This window comes from Atta cephalotes (assembly GCF_000143395.1).
Source record: "Atta cephalotes unplaced genomic scaffold scaffold00009, whole genome shotgun sequence".
NCBI classification, from domain to species: domain Eukaryota; kingdom Metazoa; phylum Arthropoda; class Insecta; order Hymenoptera; family Formicidae; genus Atta; species Atta cephalotes.
The window spans coordinates 2,056,123-2,077,702 of record NW_012130073.1 but is presented as its reverse complement, the minus strand read 5'-3'; the positions used below and the strand labels follow the sequence as shown (position 1 = coordinate 2,077,702).

General features: G+C 30.9%; 1 protein-coding gene across 1 annotated transcript in view; it reads left to right on the top strand.

Moving 5' to 3' along the window:
- The window catches only part of LOC105627454 (tRNA dimethylallyltransferase, mitochondrial), a 106,488-nt gene that overhangs the window by 13,709 nt on the left and 71,199 nt on the right, over positions 1 to 21,580 (top strand). The window contains exons 2-3 of the mRNA XM_012208736.1: positions 12,776 to 12,913; positions 13,619 to 13,974. Of these exons, the coding sequence (XP_012064126.1) occupies positions 12,776 to 12,913; positions 13,619 to 13,974 (494 nt within the window). The remainder of the gene's footprint in view (positions 1 to 12,775; positions 12,914 to 13,618; positions 13,975 to 21,580) is intronic.

Genomic DNA, 21,580 nt, shown 5'->3' with positions numbered 1-21,580 from the left:
GAGAGAGAGAGAGAGAGAGAGAGAGAGAGAGAGAGAGAGAGAGAGAGAGAGAGAGAGAGAGAGAGAGAGCGGCGGATGAGAAATAGAGAATTATTATAGAGAATTATTATAAAGAACATATCTAGTTTTGATAGCATGAGGAATAAGGAAATTAAATGCTCGTTATTTTTATTCGTTTCTTAATTATTACTTCATCGAGAAGTGATACTGCTGTTTGTCATTGCAATCGATAATTAACAGGCATTAATTATGGTATGATTTGATAATAATAACATTGGTATGATATGTTTGGATAATGATAATATTGTTTCGATAACATTGATAAATATGTGTATTCTCTGTTGACTCTGTTTTTCATATCTATTATTCAAAATGTCGCAGCACATCATTTTTGTATAATCAGAAAAATTTTGAAAACCTAAATGTAGCGGATTTCTTTTTGTAGATTTTGTATAATTACATAAATAAATTTTATTATTTGTATAGTTATTTCTTTATGAAATCACAAAGTAGGTCGCTTGTAAAACTTTGAAGAAAGTTAATTATAACTTATATTTTAATTGTCACAAGTTGGAAGTCAAAATAAAAATTGGATGTAATTGTTGTATAGGTATGTCACAGAATTTTTATCGAAATTTTTGTGTTCAATGAGTAAAAACAATTAAGAACTATCTTATTTGATTTAAGAAAACAATTGTAAGAAAATTTTTTTTATTTATTGATTAGTATAATAATTAAAAACTATCGATTTTCTATCAAAGTGAAATGAAAAGCGTGTATTGATTTGATTAACTCTTTTTTAGATACAATTTAATATTTAGAAAAGAATTGACCGAATTAATTCTTTCCCAAGTTGTATTAATTTGTTTCTAAATTGCTAAATTGTATCTGAAAAGAAAAACAAAATTCTCCAATTTTTGTAAAGTTTAATTATTAACGTTTACTTTTCTGCTTACATATATGAGATTTAAATTTGATATTCGTAAAATGAGATTGTACAAACATGCAAAAAAGTATAGCGTATTTGAGAGATATAAGTACATAAAAATGATTATTCTACGTATTACGAATAATTACGAGTGACAACTGACCATAGTTAAGTAGTTGTGCGAATAAAGGCAGAAAAGAACAAGCTCAGACACTGCATATGCTTTCTTGGATGCACAGTACATGTACACGTGTGAGTTAGTCCATTAGCATCGTGGATTCCTACTAATTATCATAAATACCAAGTATAGACGTAGTGAATACCGGGCTCGGTCACGTCTGGGAATTTGCGCGAATCCAACACGTCGGGCATTAATGCGATCAGTTCCGCGGTTTCTTGGATGATATGTGCACTCGTGCGATAGCTATTCACGTGTCGTCTCGTAATTCTAACTCTACTAAGCTTGCTTTTGCGTTGTAGTATAGCAATGACATTTCGAGCCGATCTCGAGTGTTCTGTCTTCTTAATCCATCTCGATTCATGAAAGTGCCACTCTTAAATACAGTTTACCGCTATTTATTGCACACCCGTGGCTACAACACGTCCTGCATACTCTGGATAGAGATAAGTAAGAGGCTCAAGGGAAGTGGCTTGCTTTTAAGTCGTGCCAACTAAGACCGACAGTTTATTGCTATTGTACGATCTTTCATTGAGTTGCTTTCAGAATTATCTGTCAACCGCGTATATCATAATAGTTACACTGAAAGTATCTACTTATCACAGATTGGTGTAAGACTTACTTTTACGAAGAATGAAAAATAAAAATTTTGTTCTTAGTTATAATATATGGAAAGAACGATTTTGCTGAAATATTTAAAAATTTCATTCAATACAGATCTGAAAATAATTTTATTTTAATCAAACATTGAGCAATGCTGAAAAAATTTCGATATTTTAGCAATTAGTTTGAGCATTTTACATAATTATTTTGATAGTTTAAAATTATTTTCAGATCTGTATTGAATGAAATTTTCCGTGTTTAACTAAAACTTTAGATTACTTCAGCAAAACTATTCTTTTTATGTATCTAATTTTATATTCTATTTTTTTCTTAAATTTTACTCTAAATTTTATGTTCTACTTTTTCTTAAAACCCTCTATTGTCTATATAGAGGAAACAATTGTAACAACTTTTAAAAATATATTTATTTATGACATATGTTTATTTCTTTTAATGCACATGACGCAACAACTATTTAGCTTTCTGGTACTATTTGTAATTTTAAGCTATTTATGAGTAAAAAAACAAAATTTGAATTAGTACATCTTGTTCCGATTTGAGGCAAATGAAACAGAGCTAGGGAAAGTTGTAATGTTCTAAATTGGAATGTTCTAAACAAAAACAAATTATCTGTTGAATTTCTAAAACAGAAATTTAATGTTTTAAAAACAAATTATTTATTCTAACATAAATTCACTGCTATAAAAAAAATCAGTGCTTTAAAAGCACAAATTCAGTGCTTTACAAATAAATTATCTGTTTTAAAACAAAAATTATTTTCTTATATTATTTTTATTTTTAAATCAGTAAATTTACTATTAAAAAGCGATAAATTTGTATTTTAGAGCAAAGAATTTGTTTTAAAGTAGTGAATTTGTGTTTGTAAAGCAATGAATAATATCTATTATTACAATAAGAAATACTTACAACGCATTCGCGGCCATAGGGCATGAAAATGTGACCTCAGCGCGTGCTTGCATCGCAGTATTTTGTGACTGTGACAGATTTCCTAACCTGAATAGTCATCAACTTAAAATATTTCAGTTCATGAAAAGAGCGACACTTTTTTCCTGTCAAATTTTTTTTCTCGAAAACACATCGATTCGTGTATTTTTATCAAAATTTAAGATGAGCGGGCTCTTCTTAACATACTGTTAAATGTAATGATATAACAATGTACCTTTTATGATACTTTGTGTGGCGATGTGATACTTTTAACCTCAAACTAATGTAAAAATTCATATAAATATATTTGATTGAAACTACTTAAATATATAAAAAAAACACATAGCTTGAGAAAATGTATTTTATTTAAAATTAATAAAATGAAAACATGATAAAAAGCATTTTGTTTGAAAGTTTAAAGCAAAAAAGTATAACATCGTAAATTTACATTTACATCCTTACGTGGCTTATCTGTGCTCTATATATAACTTCACCCTACATATAACTTCTTTTACATATGCACGCGCGATTGATGTCATGAGGCAAACGCAGACTTCGATACCAACTATTTTTGTTCTTCATATAATCATTTTATCTCTCATCATTTAAAAGATATAGATACGCGTTGTAACAACTAATCTCCGTTACAACTGTCTCCAGTCTTCTCTACACACACACATACACACACACACACACACACACACATATATATAATATTAAAATTGTTTATTAAATATTAATTTTCCATTTAAATATTAAACTTAAAAAGAATCTTCTTAAATCTGAAATGTATCTTTTAAAAAGATTTTTTTTAAGTTTAATATTTAAATGGAAAATTAATATTTTATAGAAAATTTAATATTTTAAAAAGATACAAGAAGAAAGCAAAATGCTTCAGCTATATCTTGTATCTTTTAAGACATTTCAGCTGAAAAATTATGTAAAGAATGAAGAACGGTCATGATTTCCGAACACATTCCAAAAATTATTTATCTCCCCATTATCTCTACCGTTGAGAGTTAAAAAAATGTAGCCTAATAAATGTTTAAAGACAAGGAGGGCAGAAAGACCAGAGGTAGTAGATCGGCATTTTTCGCCTACGCGGTCGATGATTTGCGCGTGATCGCGAACAACGGGGAGGGAAAGAGGGAGGACCGGTTTCTGAACTTGATAAGAGGATGACGTGAGAAACTCTTGAGTCGGGAACACATGGGGGACGCTATTTTGTGACGGCGGTCGAACGAAGACGGACGATCCGATCGAGAGATGAGAGCGCGGCAAGGAGAGACAGAGAGAGTGATAGTGAAAGAGAGGCGGAAGAAGAGAGAAAAAGAAGGAGAGGGTCCATCTCTTTGGGAGAGAGCGGAGACGAGATCGTTTGTATGCGCCATTTCGCTCCACCGGACCAGTTTTCGTACAGGTACCCCAAAGCGATACGGTCCTCGCGGAATACTTCAAGGTCCGGCATCTGCTTCCTACAAGTTCGAACTCGTTCTCGTTGTCGTACCTCCAGATTAATCTACTTGAATGATACTTATCCTTAAGACTGTCAAATTGCGTACTTTCATACTTCAGAACCCAACGGTTATTTCATAACCCAATGCGAATCGTATATCTGATATCGCTATGGCTGAATAATTAAATATAATTATTATTTTATTTTATTTTTTTCTTTGATATATAAGGTTGCTTTAATAAGAATATTTTTGTAATAATACGTTAAAGTAAAAATTTCATAAAAATTTTTTTAAACTTATGTTCAATGGTTTCTTAGCAGAAGTTTATTAACAAATTATCATAACATTTTTTTTTAACATTTGTTTGTAATGTTTTTTGTTTGTAATGTCAAATATCTTGAATTAATTGTTTATAGTTAATTGATATTTTACTAAAACATTAACATTTTACTTTGGCGAATTAAAAATAAAGTTTTGTTATATTAATTTGTGGTATTAATTTAAAATATATGTTTATAAGTTTTTAAATTGTTTATACTTAAACATTATTTTTATTATGTTAAGGAAGAAACTCAAATTAATGAAAGAATTTATTTAAAAAAGTTTAATTGTTTATTATTGGTTATTTTGCGTATATTTCATCAAAATATTTATTGTTTTTTCTTTGACATAAGGTTGCTTTAATAAGAATATTTTTTGTAATAATATGTTAAAGTATTCATAAAAGTTTTTTTAATTTATGTTCAAGAAAAATATTATTTTTTATATATTATATATATATATATATATATATATATATATATATACATATGTATGTATACATATAGATTATTTTTACATATAAATAATAAGAAAGAAATTATTTTTATGAGGTTTTCGAATTGTGCAGATTATCCGTGCATCTTATCTTATTTTACAATTCTTGAGCAATTATTATATATAAGTTTGAATTTGATTTATTTACGTTTTTATATATAATTCCATCTTTTTCTATTGAATTTCAACCAAAGATTATATACTATTCACGATAAATTTCTGCGCGATATGAATAATTGCACGGGCGTACGCTGCGTTTACTAATCGTTGGTATTACTTAATTTCTCTTAGATTCGATTGCATCAACGTTATTTTGATTTCAAGTGAGGCTTAAAACTCTTTCTATCTCTGTCTCTTTTTGGCTTTAAAAGACAGATAGTTTTAAGTCTCGCTTAAAGTTAAAGTGACATTGATGCAATTGGGCCTTAGAGTCACGGGTGCTCATATAGTCACGGACTTACGATTCATTATTGTTGGCATTCACTCAATTTTGATTTTTATTGAGTTCGACTCAAAGTCAGCGGCCCAATGGGCAGTAACTGTCATGAAAACTGAGCCGACAAAGAGAGATTCCGCATCTCCGAGGATTTTTTACGACACGACTCGAACGAACCTGGGGTCTCTTAAGTGCACGCGGTCATTTGCATATGAACGCTGCTTAAGATTCTCTGCACTGTAGAAGGAAGAAGAAGAAGAACTCGTCCTCCTTCTTTCTTTCACGTGAGCTATTTTCGAACAATTACAGATAATCGTGCGAATAAATCATTTGTGGCCTATATTTCTCGAATTTTATTCAAATCATACTTTATTTAAATCATTCATCTTATAATATTTGTGGCTTAATCAATAACTTTGTCAATTTGATTTTAACGTATGAAAAAAATTAATGCTGTTTTAATACTAATTTTTTGTTGTACTATATAATCAATATTCTTTAACGTTAATGTTATATGCTTTAACTGTTAACATCTCACTCGCGCATATTTATATATTATAATAATTGTACGCAGATTATCACACTTCTTCTATTCGTATTTTAAAAACAATCTTAGATATCAAAGTTTTTTTATATCTATACTGTTAAAAATCAAGATAACTCAATCCCTTAAGGACCTCTTGTTCTATTTTTCGGTAAATTTTATAGGTAAGCAATTAAGATTACTCACATTATCAGACTTATCTAACGCGTAAAATTTATCGAAAGATAAAATAATCGGTCCTAAGTTAAACGATATTTTGTTTTTTTACTTCTATATGTGTCAAAATGTAAATTCTTTTTTTCTTAGTTTGTCGATTTCCTACAAGCTCCCGAGATTTAGCTATTTAAATTTGGGACACTCTGTATACTTCAGACGATACATCGAATTGTCGTAAACTTTCATTATTAAAAGCAGATCTTCCAATGTCTTTATTTACTTCAAGAAACGCGGTAATTTTTTTGTACTATTAATCGAAGAAGTAGAAATGATAATAAGAAAAAATTTTATCTTGTTAATAATTTAATAATTTAAATGAGTTCGTTATAAAACGATTGCAAATTGTATTGCCATCGCGTACAAAAAATCGAAGATGATACTTTAGTATATTATTGAAGTTATTAAGCTGCAAAAAAACGTCTCTCGAAGTTACGAAGTCAGATATCCGTATAATCATCGATGAATATTAAGAAGAAGCATATATCAATTGACATACCTAATACAAGTTGCCTGAGGAGAAATTGAAGTTTTCGTTTGTCCTTGTGCCTGCTTCAGGAAGTCACTATGTCGTAATATTGTCCGTAGTATTGGTCGGACATCCTGGGAAGTTAGCACGTCGTGCCGCACATGCTTATGCGATTTCGGATGGATTCGTCTAAGCAATTCTGATGTCATGACAACAGGTAATGTGCCGCTACGCGACCTACCTGCCCTTTCTACTGATTAAATATTCAGCATGGAAAAATCCACTTGATAACCTCCTTCTCGATTTAGTTTGTGCCTAGAATTTTTCAATCGCGTTAAAATTCGGCAGATCATAATGTGGGTGTCTTTTTTTTATTTTTTTTTTTTATAAAGAAAGCTGCTTGAAGAAATATCTTTCCAAACTTAAGTTTTACTATTTTCCAAAATTAAGTTTTCTATTTGTTGAAGAATAATGCTTGTGTGTTTAATAAAAACTGAAAAGCAATTTAGAATTCAATAAAAACAAAACTACTTTTGTGGCTCCAAGAATAGATCAATATAATATATAAGTAAAATGTCTGAGCTTTCAAACAATGCTGAAATACACTTACCAACGAAGTTAACTACAAACATTTTGACTCAAGATTTGAATCTTCCTCAGTACGAAAGTCAAGTACAAACTGATTTAGAATTCATTTGCTAAATAATAGTAACTTGCAAAACAATAGAATCCCATTTTCTTTTCTCTTATTAACAATGTACATAAATTTCAGGAAATATTATATGAATCCCCTATTAAAGCTTTAATATTAAATTAGAGTTTTATGGATTGAGTTTTTTCTCATAGAATGATTATTTTTAATATTTCTATAATGATCATACAATACAAAAAAAATTGTCTAATATAAATCTGAGAATACAACACATCTTGCTTTACACATTCTCCTTTACGATGTATTGAGTAGAAATAGTGAAGTATATTTGAACTGATGAAAAATCATTTAAATTGAATATAATTTAACATTATGAATTCAATATTATAATAACATATATAGTAACATATGTAAAAGTGCATTTTATTGTGACATCTTTTAATCAGGCGATCATAAAAAACTCAGCTTATTTTTTCACAACTTCGATTTTTCGTCGGAATATAGAGTGCGATTGCTATGACTTAAGACTTTTCTGGAAGTCTTGAAGTTCGAATAACTTACGCATCGATCAGTAAATCTCGCATAATTGCCTTATGATTTGTTAGCAACTTCGATAATTGCTGTTGGAGGGCGAGCGAAAGGTTCTTTCAGCATTATCGACAAATTACGACGTAAAAAGATATATCCAATCCACAAATTTCTTCTCGTATCGAAGCATTGTTAAAAACGCTCTGTTTATTCCAATTGATCGACACGATGTGACTTCCTCTTCTCTAGGTTCCTTAGCTTCGCGACCTTGAGTCTAGAAACGTTTGCACACCGCCCCCTTCGGATTCCTCTTCGCTCCTTCTCTCGTCTATTTCTGAAGTCTCGAATTAGATCCGTCTAAAACGGCTGTGACTTCCGCCAACGCCACGTCGTGGAATGCCACTTACTTGCTGACAAGCTGATTACGACTTTACGAGGTGATGAACAAGACGAGAGAGACAAATGGTGTCTCGCTCCTTCAGATTTCGACGCCTACTTTACTTAAGCCATCGATTAATCCTAGCTATCACTTCGACAGTCTTCTTAATTATGTAATACGTCAGACTTATACGAAATTAGATGTGACTGTTTGATCAATCCTAGCAAACTTCAGTATTTGAAGCGCCGATTTTTCATCAGAAATCGATCTGATCTCATTAGCTGAACTTCTTATATCATTCATCTCTCCCTTTTTTTCTTTTTTTTTTTCCAAGAAAGAGGAAGAATTAACTATTAACTGAAAAGGACAGATCTTATAATCTTTTGCATTTCGTGTAATTTTTTATCATGTCATCTTTCGTCTGTATACATTTTCAAATTGTTAAAAAACAAAGATGATATCATAGAAAAAATTCTTTATGAGAAAATCTAATTTAATTGTTCCTGCGTTGTTGTAGCTCACTATTAATGCTACTGTATCATTCTATCTTTATTGTTCAGTAGACGTAAAACAAAGATAAAACAAGGATAATACAATAGCGCTCTCCGCAATCTATGTCATTAAATCTCAAATTTTTTACATCTTTAAAGTATGATTTAGGAATATATTATTTTAGAATCTAAAATGAACGAAACATGAAAGAGATCTTACTTAACGACCGCTAACTTTGATAAATGGGAAATGGTTATCGTCCGGATTCTGCCATTGAACTTTGCCAATCTTTGCTAATCTTGTCCTTGTGTCATAATTTGATACTTTCTTCTTTTTGCTAATCACTTAAGATCTTTCAACATAACTTATGCAGGAGAATGTCACTCTCGAACCTGTTAAATTGAAAGTTCGACAAAAACGATGGACGACTAATTCGTGTGCAGATTGCGCGAATAGATTTGTTTGAAATCATTTTTGAAACGGTGTGCAAATTATAGTGCGACGAAATGTGGAGTGAAGCGATTAACATTTTTGCTTGCGATATATTCTTGATTACACAATGAATACCACTCGGCAAGCGACATTTTTCGTGCGTGAACGAACTATTTCGATATCTTTATTTGAGAAATCAAAAATTATTATCTTGAATTAATGGAATATTATTAGATTAATAGAAATTTTTAAAATAGGAAAGGATAATCTTAAAAAAATCTACTGTAATTAATTAGAATTATATTTATGTCTTATGCATATCATGATTTTATTTCCTCTTATATTTATATAAATTACGATTATCTCTTTTTTAAAAATTTGTTAAATAAAAATCAGAACAGTTTGTTTGAATTCATTTTTATCGATAAATTAATCGATAAATAAATTTATTGTTTATGCAAATAGTTCATCAATCGAAGGTGTTCGGCTCGAATGATTTTTTGATCGTTTTTTGATAAATTGCTTTGAATTTCTTCGGACGGACTGGACATAAAACAATTCGTCCGATAAATGCCTGATGAATGAAGGCTAATGAAAGTTGTGAACGTGGTCATTCAAGATATTGGACGTATATTAGAAACCTTGGAAACCTGTTCCATCGGATTCATCATACATCTAACGGATTACCAGGTTACTATTCTTGACAAGTCTATCGATGTCGATGTTTTTTAATTTTGTGTCTTTAAGAAATTTAATTAATATTTTAAATTAATTGATATTCTACACGGCAAGTAACACATTAATTTAATCATAAAAGTTGTGAATCTTCTTACGCTCGTGATAATGATAGTCATTGGTGTTTGAGTGATTTAAATGCTTTAATAAGATTGCCACTTGCGGCTTTAAATTTCAAATAACTTGCGTCATTGACAAGATAATATTGATACGCATATAAAGCTATCTTTCTTAAATCGCCAAACGACTGATGGAATTGGACGATAATTGTACAGATTTCTAAACGCTAAGAGCCGATATAATTGATCCAGTCAATAGTTTCAATGGATGGAAAAAAACACCGTTTAGCGCGTTAAATAGTTAAAGGATCCAATGGAATCTTGGTTGCCAGGCTTGGTTACGAGATATACTTGTTAACACGTGTCTGACTTCGTTTCTATTTCGAACGTTACACGAATTCTACCGCTGTTCCTTCGCTTTACTTCTATATCTTCTCTATTGTGTAAGCGAATCACGAAGTATTGGTAGAACTTCGTTTGCTAAACCGATTAACGAAGTAGAAAAGTGATTGAAGGCACTATTGAGCCTCTAAGCACGTATTTTATACTGGATTCTTCTTGAATTATAGAAAGCGGATATATATCAGTGCCAAAGCACGAGTACATTTTTGCAGAAAAATGGGAGAATGTCGGTAAAAGAAATCTTATTAACTGATTATTAATTATATTGACAAATGGTGAAACCGATGTGGATGCCTTTGGAATATTATTAATTTACTTTTGTTTTTGTTATGTCAAAAATGTTATGTTACAAAGATTTCTCTGCAATTTTATTAATAAAGATAATCATAACCTAATCATAAATATTAGAACATCGGAGATATATTTCTATTTTTTTCTTCCATTCTATAATTTTATTTACTTTTATTTTTTCATTTTTTTTAAATTTTATTTTTTCTATTTTCTCTATTTTTTCTATTATTTTTATTTTTGCCTTTATTTACATAAAGCAAAGCGCAATTATTATTGAGTCCTGTGGATTATTATTTTAATTATGCATGATTGAATCGTTGACTCGTTAATTGATAATAATAGATGGTACATACTAGTATCTCTAAAATCTTCTAATTTTATGTTTGACACTTTTAATGAGACTTATATCCGTTTCTATCTTAATGGAGATTAACTTTAATCTTGATTTTAATTTACGTTTTATTTTTCTTCAATTCTAAGAATGAAAAAAGGATGAAGAGTAAATTAAAGCGAGATTAAAGTTAATCTTTATTAGTAGGAATGGATTAATGGATTCGAGTCGCAGCTGTTCAGTCGGTAGTCGGTCACCATCGCTGAGGACATTGCTGATACTTCGCTATACTTCTCTTCGACGTTTCATCACTATAGAAACGATGTACGAGGTTTCTGATCGGAGCTCATTCATGCTGGCGAGCGAAGTGGAACGAAGGTTAGACACTTGTCTCAATCTTTGTTGGTTACACGGTTCAAGTGTGTTTCAACTGCGTGACGCGATATAAATTTTATTTAGCACGTTCAAGAAGGAAATATCATCTGTTTGATATAATAAATTCGTTATAAAATTTTCGATGCAGTTATATAAATGGAAAGGTACTGAAATATATCATTTTAAGGAACTACCTAAAACATAGTGTGTTAATTCAAAATCATTGACGAGCAGAAAAAGGAAATCTTAAGAATCATATTGGACAAAGAGAAAGGTATTACATTAAATAATTAGATAACAAAAAACAAGTTTCAAATTATACTTACGGAATTTATTATGTCAAAAATTATATTTAGGAATACATACCTCGTTATGAAAAAAAAAAATGGATAGAATGCCAAATTTTGCATTTGAAAGTTGCTTTTAAATCGTTTTTAGGAATCCTCTTTTAAAAAAACGTACTGCGTAATATGAGAATAATTTATTGCGTATAATACTAGAGTTGCCGCAAACATTATAAAAAAAATCATTATCGTTATCGGAGTATCCAAGGATTTATTGTATTTAGATCTTCTATTTTTGCATGCCACCAAATCGTGTTTATAATCGTTATTTCAAGCAGACCTCGTTAAAAACATAGTTTTTATACGCTTTGTATTTCTCTCACAGTATTGCCAGAAAGCCACTATATAATGTTTTCCTTTATGTGGGACCATCATTCTCATTCATTCCCGATGACCTCGAACTTACATGTATCTGCTCTTTATTTAACAGCACTGCCTGAGTCATCTTGTAAATGCAAATTTGAAAAAGGAATGAAGAAATATTAACAGTGGTTTTTAAATTCGGATTATTGAGATAATTTCTGATATAATTTTATTATCTTTATAATATACTGTGCATCTTAATATATTAGTTCACTGAAATGATGTAACAGGTGTTTTATGTGAAAAAAATCTGTTTATGTCTTTATTGCTAATAATAGCTTTTAAATAACTGCGTTCAATATTATCATTCATTATATATGTACAAAAGTTTGAATAATTTAATACACATTGAAAAAGAGCTATAAATACGTGATTATACTTACAGAAAAGTAATTTTGACAAAATTCTTGGCAATTCTTTAAGAATTCCCGGGCGATGTTTTTATGACATGAGATATTCAAGTAAAATTCGATAAGATTATAAATTGCGCTGATAAGAAATTACGTAAATTTGTTAATTTTCGTTACATCGATGGCAATAATTTTTCGTAGATGGTTGACTCGATATCTTTTTTCAACTTTTATTTTGAGTCAAGCACGATTTTGCTGCCGTTTACATTATTCGTTGCATTTATTCTTAGTCGCAAAATCACACAAGCGATGCAATTAACGGAATCATTCGATATCGCATTATTTCTATTCATTCATTATTTATCAACCGTTACTTATTTCTTTCACTGACTGTGTCTCGTCGGTCCCTCGTTATTTCACTTTTAATTACGATGATTCTCTCTTGGCCCGCAGGTATACAAAGGCCTGGACATCGTTACCGCGAAGGTAACTCCAGTGGAAAGAAAGGCGGCGCCGCATCACATGCTGGACATCGTGGACCCGCTGACCAACTTCTCCGTAATCGACTTCAGGAACATGGCCCTGCCGATCGTAATCATCACATCTCGTTCTCTTTTTCCGCATTAACGGATGCCTGACGATTTAACGCGACAGCTATAATTACGTGGCAATAAGGATGATGTTCAATGAAGAGCGTTCAATTATTATTTTCTTACAAACTAGCAGAAAACTTCATAATTTGCGATAATAATGATTACAAGTTACATGCATGAATAATGCGATACTTAATAATTTATTTTTGTATTGCGTCTTGGATCTAAGCAAGGAATTGATTTATAATAAGTTAATTATAATATCTCTGAAAATTAAGAGAATGTTAAAAGAAATCGAAGAACCGCTATCATGTAGATAAAATAATTAGGTAAGCAAGTCATTCTTCTCAGAACGTATTAACGAAAAAACGTACAAAGAATGCTTAATGAATAACAGATGTCGGAAGTGATGAAGATATCTTTTTTCTTTCGTTTCTCTTTCTCAGTACGAAACGACTTATTGTTATGTGTTAAGATTTATAATTACACCGACTCTCTCGGTGAAATTATAAGCGACGAGTTCACAGCTCGGTTCGCGAAATCGACTTCGTAAAATAAAGATCTTGAACGAAGCCAATTGGAACGCCCCTGATCCTCGCGAAGACCTTGATACGATCATTAGCCACGGTCTCCCGCGCAGATCGCTCGGTCCTACTTTTATCTACACTCTACTCCAACTGTTTCCTTTTCTATCGATATACAGATAGACAACCTGCTAGCCAGGAGGAAACTACCGATCGTCGTCGGTGGTACGAACTATTACATAGAATCACTACTATGGGAGATTCTTATAACTGATCCGAAAGAACCATCGATGCAAGTCAATTCAAGCGCGACCAATTCAAGCACGTCGATCGAAAATAGATCGGACGATCGATACAATGTACAAGACCGACTGAATGACAGCGATGACGATGATGATGAGACGGCGCCGAAGAAGTTGAAATTCGACGCGAGAGTATACGATGGCAGCAACGAAGAGCTACACCAAAAACTGATGAAGATCGATCCGGAGATGGCGTTCAAATTGCATCCCAATAACAGACGGAAAGTTATAAGGTAAGGATGCAAATTTATGATTATTGGATTAATGTTGATTGCTTTTATTTAAACGAATACACGGAAAGAAGATTTTGTTGAAGCATCTTTAGGTAGATACTGAAAATAATATATTTTGTTGAGTCATCAAAATAATTATGTAGGAAACTCGATCATGACGAGCAATGCTGCAAACAGTTTTGTTATTCTAGCAATTGATTTGAGCGTCCTACATAATACTGTTTGACAAAAAATGATTTTTTTCGAATAAGACTAGTCACTTTTTATAGTTTTTTGTTTAATAGGAATAGTTAAATAGGAATGTGAATGCGTTTTTCCAAATTATTCCATCATGTCAAAATTTTGAAAAATTTGTAATATAATTTGCAAAAAGGATTATTTTTATGTATTTTGTTATATTATAATTACGATATATAATATGATCTACTGGAGAATAGAGTATTATTAATATTATTATTATTAATTGCTTTTATTGCAATCAAAATTAAAGATGTTGATAAGGCTTTTAGTTTTCAAAAGGTTATTTTAATATTGATGATTAATAACATATTTATAATTAAAGTAATTAAACATAATGTCTATTAAAAACTGTGAATTAAGTCATTGATGATTTATCAAATAACTTTCAACTATGTATTCTTTCAAACTTATATAATTTGTTTAAAGTATAAACATTAACGTTATTATTTTTATAAAAATGATATATCCTTAATATATCCTAAATATATAATAATCTTATATATTAAGAATATATCTCAGATATATCCTTAATAATATTACATATATATTAAATTAATTATAACCACGCGACAAGTCTAATGCGAAAAGTCGTTTTACGTAGAATTCTGCAAACATATAGATATATAATTTGAAATTTTTATTAATCTTTTAAAAGAATGGTATTTAACCTTGTGTTTAAAACTAATAAATATTTAAAACGGAATTAATATATATAATATATCTAAAACTAAAATTGATTACTAATTGCATTTTTAAACGATAAACATTATTTAGCCTAGCGTGTATAAATGCAATTTCTCTCGTATTTGTGATTTCGAATGATTAATTACGGTTATTGTTTTATTGAAATGCATCATGCGATCAACTTTGTGTTATTTAATGTCTGTCAATCGTAATGCCACTTGTCGCATTATATTTTATATCAAAAGAAACCGGTATTAATCAAGTGGTCGGTATCTCTGGCATGTAATAATTGCTAATTTAATTCGTTGAATTCATTAGCATTTTTCACTCGGTTGTCGTGCAAATAAGTCTCAAGGCGATCGTAAACGTCGTCTTGAAAACGTTCCGAACTTATGAAATTCTGCTTCCTCATTGCGACTGATGAAGTTATGACCTATTTTCGGTGATAGAATTAAGATACAGTTCATATCGTCTGCTGTACATTATTTTGCTTATTGTAATACATATACCTATACTTACAACAACCTATACTTACCAACATATACTTATATACGCCGTGTGTTAATATATATCTAAAAACACATAAACATATGCATGCTACTCATAGAAATTCCGACATTCGGATTTTATCAAATGTCATGTAAAAAATTGTTATAAAATAACAATTGTTATTCTTTTATATATTATAGGATATTTGTAGTAATATCAGTTGCAAAAATTATAAATTATTTTCAATATACCAAAGTGAACTTTCGAAATTTCTTATTATGTTGATGTTCTACGAAATAGAGATAACTATATCAATGTTCTATGAAATGAAGATAATACATTTTTAACACACACACACACACACACACACACACACACACACACACACACACACACACACACACACACACACACACACACACACACACACACACACACACACACACACACACACACACACACACACACACACACACACACACACACACACACACACACACACACACACACACACACTACGCACACACGTACGCACACACGTACGCACACACGTACGCACGCACGCACGCACGCACGCACGCACGCATATAATTAATATTAAAAATAATTCATGAAGCTGTTGCAATTGGTGTTAGTATACAAGTATCCTAAAATATGTAAAAAATAACATAATTGTGGTTTTATAATATCCTAATTTTTTACATAAAATTTATGCGGCTCTAAGCTTCCATGCTTTACATAGTGTATATAGATATAATCTTGTTATATCTCACTGCGACGATATAATGTAATTGAATCAGTTATTGCAATGAATTAATTATTGCATATGTTATCAAAGCAAAAATTGTTCGGGAATAAGCAAAAGATTTTACAAATGTTATACTGAAAGAAACAATTGGCTGAATATGGCATAGCATTTTTAATTTGCTGCAGCAGCCAATCTTTTCTTTCAGTGTACACGGAATGATTTTGCTGAAAGATCTTAAATTTTGCTGAATACACATCTGAAAATATTTTTGCTGAAAACTCAAACTAGTTGCAAGAATATTAAAATGCTTGGCAGCATTGTTCATCATTTTTGTATTCAACATAATTGTTTTGTATAACAAAATTCAATAACAAAATTATTTTCAGATCTGCAAATCGAGCAAATTTTGCATCTTTTAGTAAAATCTTGTTGTGTATCTATCGGTTCACTAAAGTTATTACTAATTAATTGTACTTTTTTGCGTAAAACTCCATTAAATTTTAATTGCGAATATAATAAATTTTCAGAACTAATTCTCTCTTTGAACTAAAGCGAATATAATGAATTTTCAAAACTAACTTTTTGAACATTACGAAATTTTACAGAGAGAGAGACACACAGATGCTGCAATCCGTGTATGCCGCAATATTATAAAATTCTGTTTGAGCAAAGCTATAAAAATGAATTGCTTAAAAATTCATGAGAGACAGTGCCGAAAAGCTAAGCTGAATCAATCTTACGTTTACGGTGCCTCATCGATGGCTAATATTTAAGTTTTCCCTTACTAATTAGTAAGCACTTTCTACTTGAATCTTTAATACGGCATTTGTAGTTTGTTCAACGTTATTCGAATGAAATGTTCAGAGGAACGTTAAATAAAATTCCGTTCCACTTTCAGTGATATTCCCGTGTTGAATTGTCTTGGAATAGACCGGATTGGAAAAATGGCCTTGATATATATAAGCAGAGGCTGTGAACCGGCTAATGCCACGCGCTATTGTTCTTGTAATTGAATAATTAATTAGATAGCTGACACGTGCAATGATGTTGCAGGTAACTTCAGTTTTACCATTCATGAACACGTGCGAACTTATGTTAATACTTATGTTAATACATTGATGACGTTTGAGAATTGTAGTATTTAAAGCATTCTCGTTTCATTGTATGTATCTTGTGTAAAAAACGATTTCGTAAAATTTATAAGGGTATCCTGGACATTTCAGATACACTAAAAAATAGATCGTTTGAATTAAATTTTTGTATCGATTGATTCGAATATTTCTCGAAATTATTTTATGTTTCTAAAAAATTTGAAAAAAAATGATACAGCGTGAAAAAAATTATATAACATTAAATTATAAAAATCAAAATTTTATCTCGAAATATTTTCTAAATTTATATCTTTAATTATCAATATTTTAATCAATCTTGATTAATTGATTATCAATCTACTTTGATAGAATAATTTTTATGATTTATATTTCGCTCTCTCTTTCTCTTTTTCTCTTAAAATTTTTATTTATTTTTATTTATGTATGCCATCAGATAAAGTCAATCGTAGAAATGAACTGATAAATAAATCAAATTGTCTCGATTTCATCCATTGCTGAGAGCTTTGGATATTATCTTATTCAAGCAATCAATTGATAGCAAACATCGGTAAAATGTAAACGTGTCTTAGCTGTAATCATTGGTCAGTGTAAGTCATTTGTAAAATCTCTTCGATCACGTTCTTCGTACGTAATATATATAATATCTATAGGATCGATGCGCGTATGCGGAGGAGAAAATATCTAGGATGTACAAATAGCGAAATTTTTATTAACATTGCTTATTAATAAGGTTTGATACCTAATTATTCTCCGCGATAAAAAAAAACAAGAAATTTAAACATACAATATCTAAAGAGATACCAAAAAGGGGAAACTAAATTTCCTCTTTTTGCTTTATTTAAACTATAATTTTAAATTATTATTTCTTTTAATTTGTGGAATTAAATTTTTTTATTTCCAGTTTATACAACAATTTCTTTATTTATAGTTTATTTTTTTTATTAGAATTAAAATTATTGTGAAATTATTACGAAATTATAACTTCTCATTTATATATATATATTCAACAAATATTTAATTTGGATATGAATGAAATATATTGCAACCGTAATTATAAATGTAGTTGAATACGTAGAATGTTACTTTATGTTCGATCACATTTCTCGAAACGTACGTGAATTCGATGCGCAAAGGAAAGAGTCCCGGTTCTCGCCGGAATTCGCTATAGGTCCACCTGTTACTTTGTCGGAGTTTTTCGCAGAATCGTGGACGGTATATAAAGCTACGTTCACAATTACAGCGATTTGCGGTTACACATATTACGACGCAACGCGGTCTGAATCCTGGAGTCTTCATGAACCTACATGTCTCTACACAGTTGTCATTAATCAAGTGAAAAATTCTTTTCCCATGTAAACATGTCACGATAATTGAAATTACTTCATATATTCGCTGTGATTAATTATGATTAACGGTTTATCGCGTACCATACTGTGACTAATATCATCAATGAATGTCACGGCGGTAGAGTGATGCATTTTCCTGCAGTCCTTTTGACCTGACTTAGCTTCCGTAAGATTCGCGTGTCCAGCTCCCGCGCAGAAATTGTTCACAATCGTCGAGTTTTCTCGGCATGAATGCAACATCGCCGTGCAAGATGATCGACAATGGCCAATTAGGACAAGGTAGGGTCAGGGCAGCGCAAAGCAGAGCAGAGCAGAACAGGCATGTCTTTTGGACAACTGTTACGCTTTCACAATATGGCTACCAATACGGCAGCTGCTCTTCGGAAGCATCTTTTCCTCCGCGGTTGCTATCCCGCGCACTTTCGTCTCCTATGTGAAAAGACATCGAACTCTATAGAATACTTTAGATCGGGTTGGACTAGGTTGAGCAAGGACCACGCGTTGCCAACTGTCGTATTTTTCTTTCTTTATCCAGTCATTTTGCACGAAATGTAAGTGTTTCAAATTGTATTTACTTAATATTCGCGCGAACATCAAGTAACAAATGTTTAATTAACTTTCCAGCCGTCATTATTTTATCATCATTTAAGGATTGGATTTTATTATTAATCCGTTACTGGAATATATTGATTTTGGAACATTTTCCTCTTTTTTAAATAGTGTAGTTATTTAGAATAATTTTTTTTTATGTTTTACAATTTTATTTTTCATAGTTTTGTTCTATTTATGTAGACTAATTAGCATATTATATTATGTTAAGTTGTAATTTTTAGTTGAAAACTTTGAGGTTTTTTTTTTTTTTTTTCCAAAGAAGTTTGCGAGTTATTAATATAATGCTTTAATAGTTGAGAATTTTAAATTCTTCTAAAACCCTAATAAAAAGCTTTATTAATTTCGTGTGTGATTAATATATTGGAATATTATTTGTGTCAAGATTTTAAACTTCAATTTGTTACACTTGCAAGAACTGATAAAGACCAAGTAAAGATCGAAAACGTTTTTCCATACGTTAATCAAGTACAATATATAATAAATTATATAATGAATTATTCAAAATTATTATTTATATTGCATTTATTATTTGCTCTTTTTTGACCATTTTTTTTGTTTTTTAAATATGCTTTTGCAAAAAAGGAACGATTTCTATACTTTTTAATTTCTACATTTTTTTCTTTAACGTTACAAAAAATATGTTTCTGTTACAGGTTAAATAGTATAATTTTCATACAGATTGCATTAGATTAAAAAATTTTATTGTTCCCCGAGGAATGCTACAATGGCTTCCATTTCTTCTTACAATTGATACCCTATAATGATTCATACACAGAGAGTCTACCTTTAATTTATTAATGATATTCCGCTCTTCCTAAAGACTTTGTCGATTCAACAGCGTTTCAACAGATGTTTTCCAATCTGCAAATATTTTCTATTATGTTTCAAGGCTTTTAATCTTGACACAATGCACTCGATATTCTTCCTGAGGATTCTCGAGGTAAAGTTCTTCAAGATGTAAGCTTTGTTCGCGTTGCATGTTCCAATGTGCTCTTGCTCTATAGCTCCTACTCACTTCAACGAGTGCGTTAGAGTAAATGCTATGGTAGGAGCATTTTAAAGTATGTTAGAGCATGCGACGCGAACAAACCTGTAAAGTTTCAAGAGAATCTCATTCGCGCTTGCGCGTGGTGATGATTTGAAACCGTGTCGGGCTGAGATAGCACGCATATGCGCGTGTCATCGTACGCCCCGTGCTTGGCACGCAATATTGATGTCGATAAAACGTCGTGCCCTTAACATGATGAGTAACACCGAAGCATACTGTTATCGTTTCTCTTTCTCTTCGACTTTTATGACACGTCAATGATATTGTCTTTTCCGTCGTGTTGCGCATATGTGCGCGCAAACATACACGTGAACCATTTGACGTGGAACGACTTGATTTGCGATTACCTGTTTTGCCGAGCGTAAAAATTGCGACCCGGACTATGGACGTGTGTATCGCGTGACAGGTGTTTCGCCTGTGCCAGAATGTGCGAATCTCCTTTTGATTGCGGTTTTCTTCCGATTTTTTGGCATTCGCAACTGAGATTTTCTTTTATCGTAGATGTTAAAACAATGTCGAAATTATAAAGTTGAAAACGGGGTTTCTATTTGTAACCGACAGGAAAATTGCTAAATTATTATTTGAAAATTAAGAGAACAATAAAAAACAGGAATTGATAGAAAGATTTTCAAAATAATATTTTATATATTTTAATTATATTTTTGAAGAAACTCAACTTTTTAAAAAGAGGAGAAAAACGCAAATCTTGTATTTCTCTCTCCCTTTTTTTTCTTATGTTAACTGTAATTGCAGTAAGATTTTCTATTACATAAGTAAATAAAGGATTAATTAACAGGGCAATTCTTAGGCTGATACATTTTCAACATTGTAGCAAAGTATTCGGTTAGCTATTCTCGACTTCTCCTTAAATATATTACCTTTCACAAAGTATCGATAACAATTGTACCCTTCTGTTTATAACACTGTAGAAAGCGTTTCAACGCATTTCAGGGACACAGACGGCTTTTCTTATAAATCACAGAATAGCCGAGCGAAGTTGCGGTTATAAACCGAGGACGGATAGGAAGAGAGAATTTTCACGAAGTAAAAGCTGTAAATCAGGCTTAATTTAGCAGACATATGGTTTCTCTGATCCGCGTACCAAAAACCACGGAAACCGCCGCCAGAGACTTTTCATAAGCTTGCTGATGTAATTTAGTGTCTTGCACCGTATGTTTCCTCGTTATAAATGTCTCTTCCTGTATTATATATATATATATATATATATATATATATATATATATAATAATACTATAATAATTATANAGTAAGTATAGTAGTAGTAGTTATTATAGTAACGAGAGTATTATAAGTACGTATAATTATT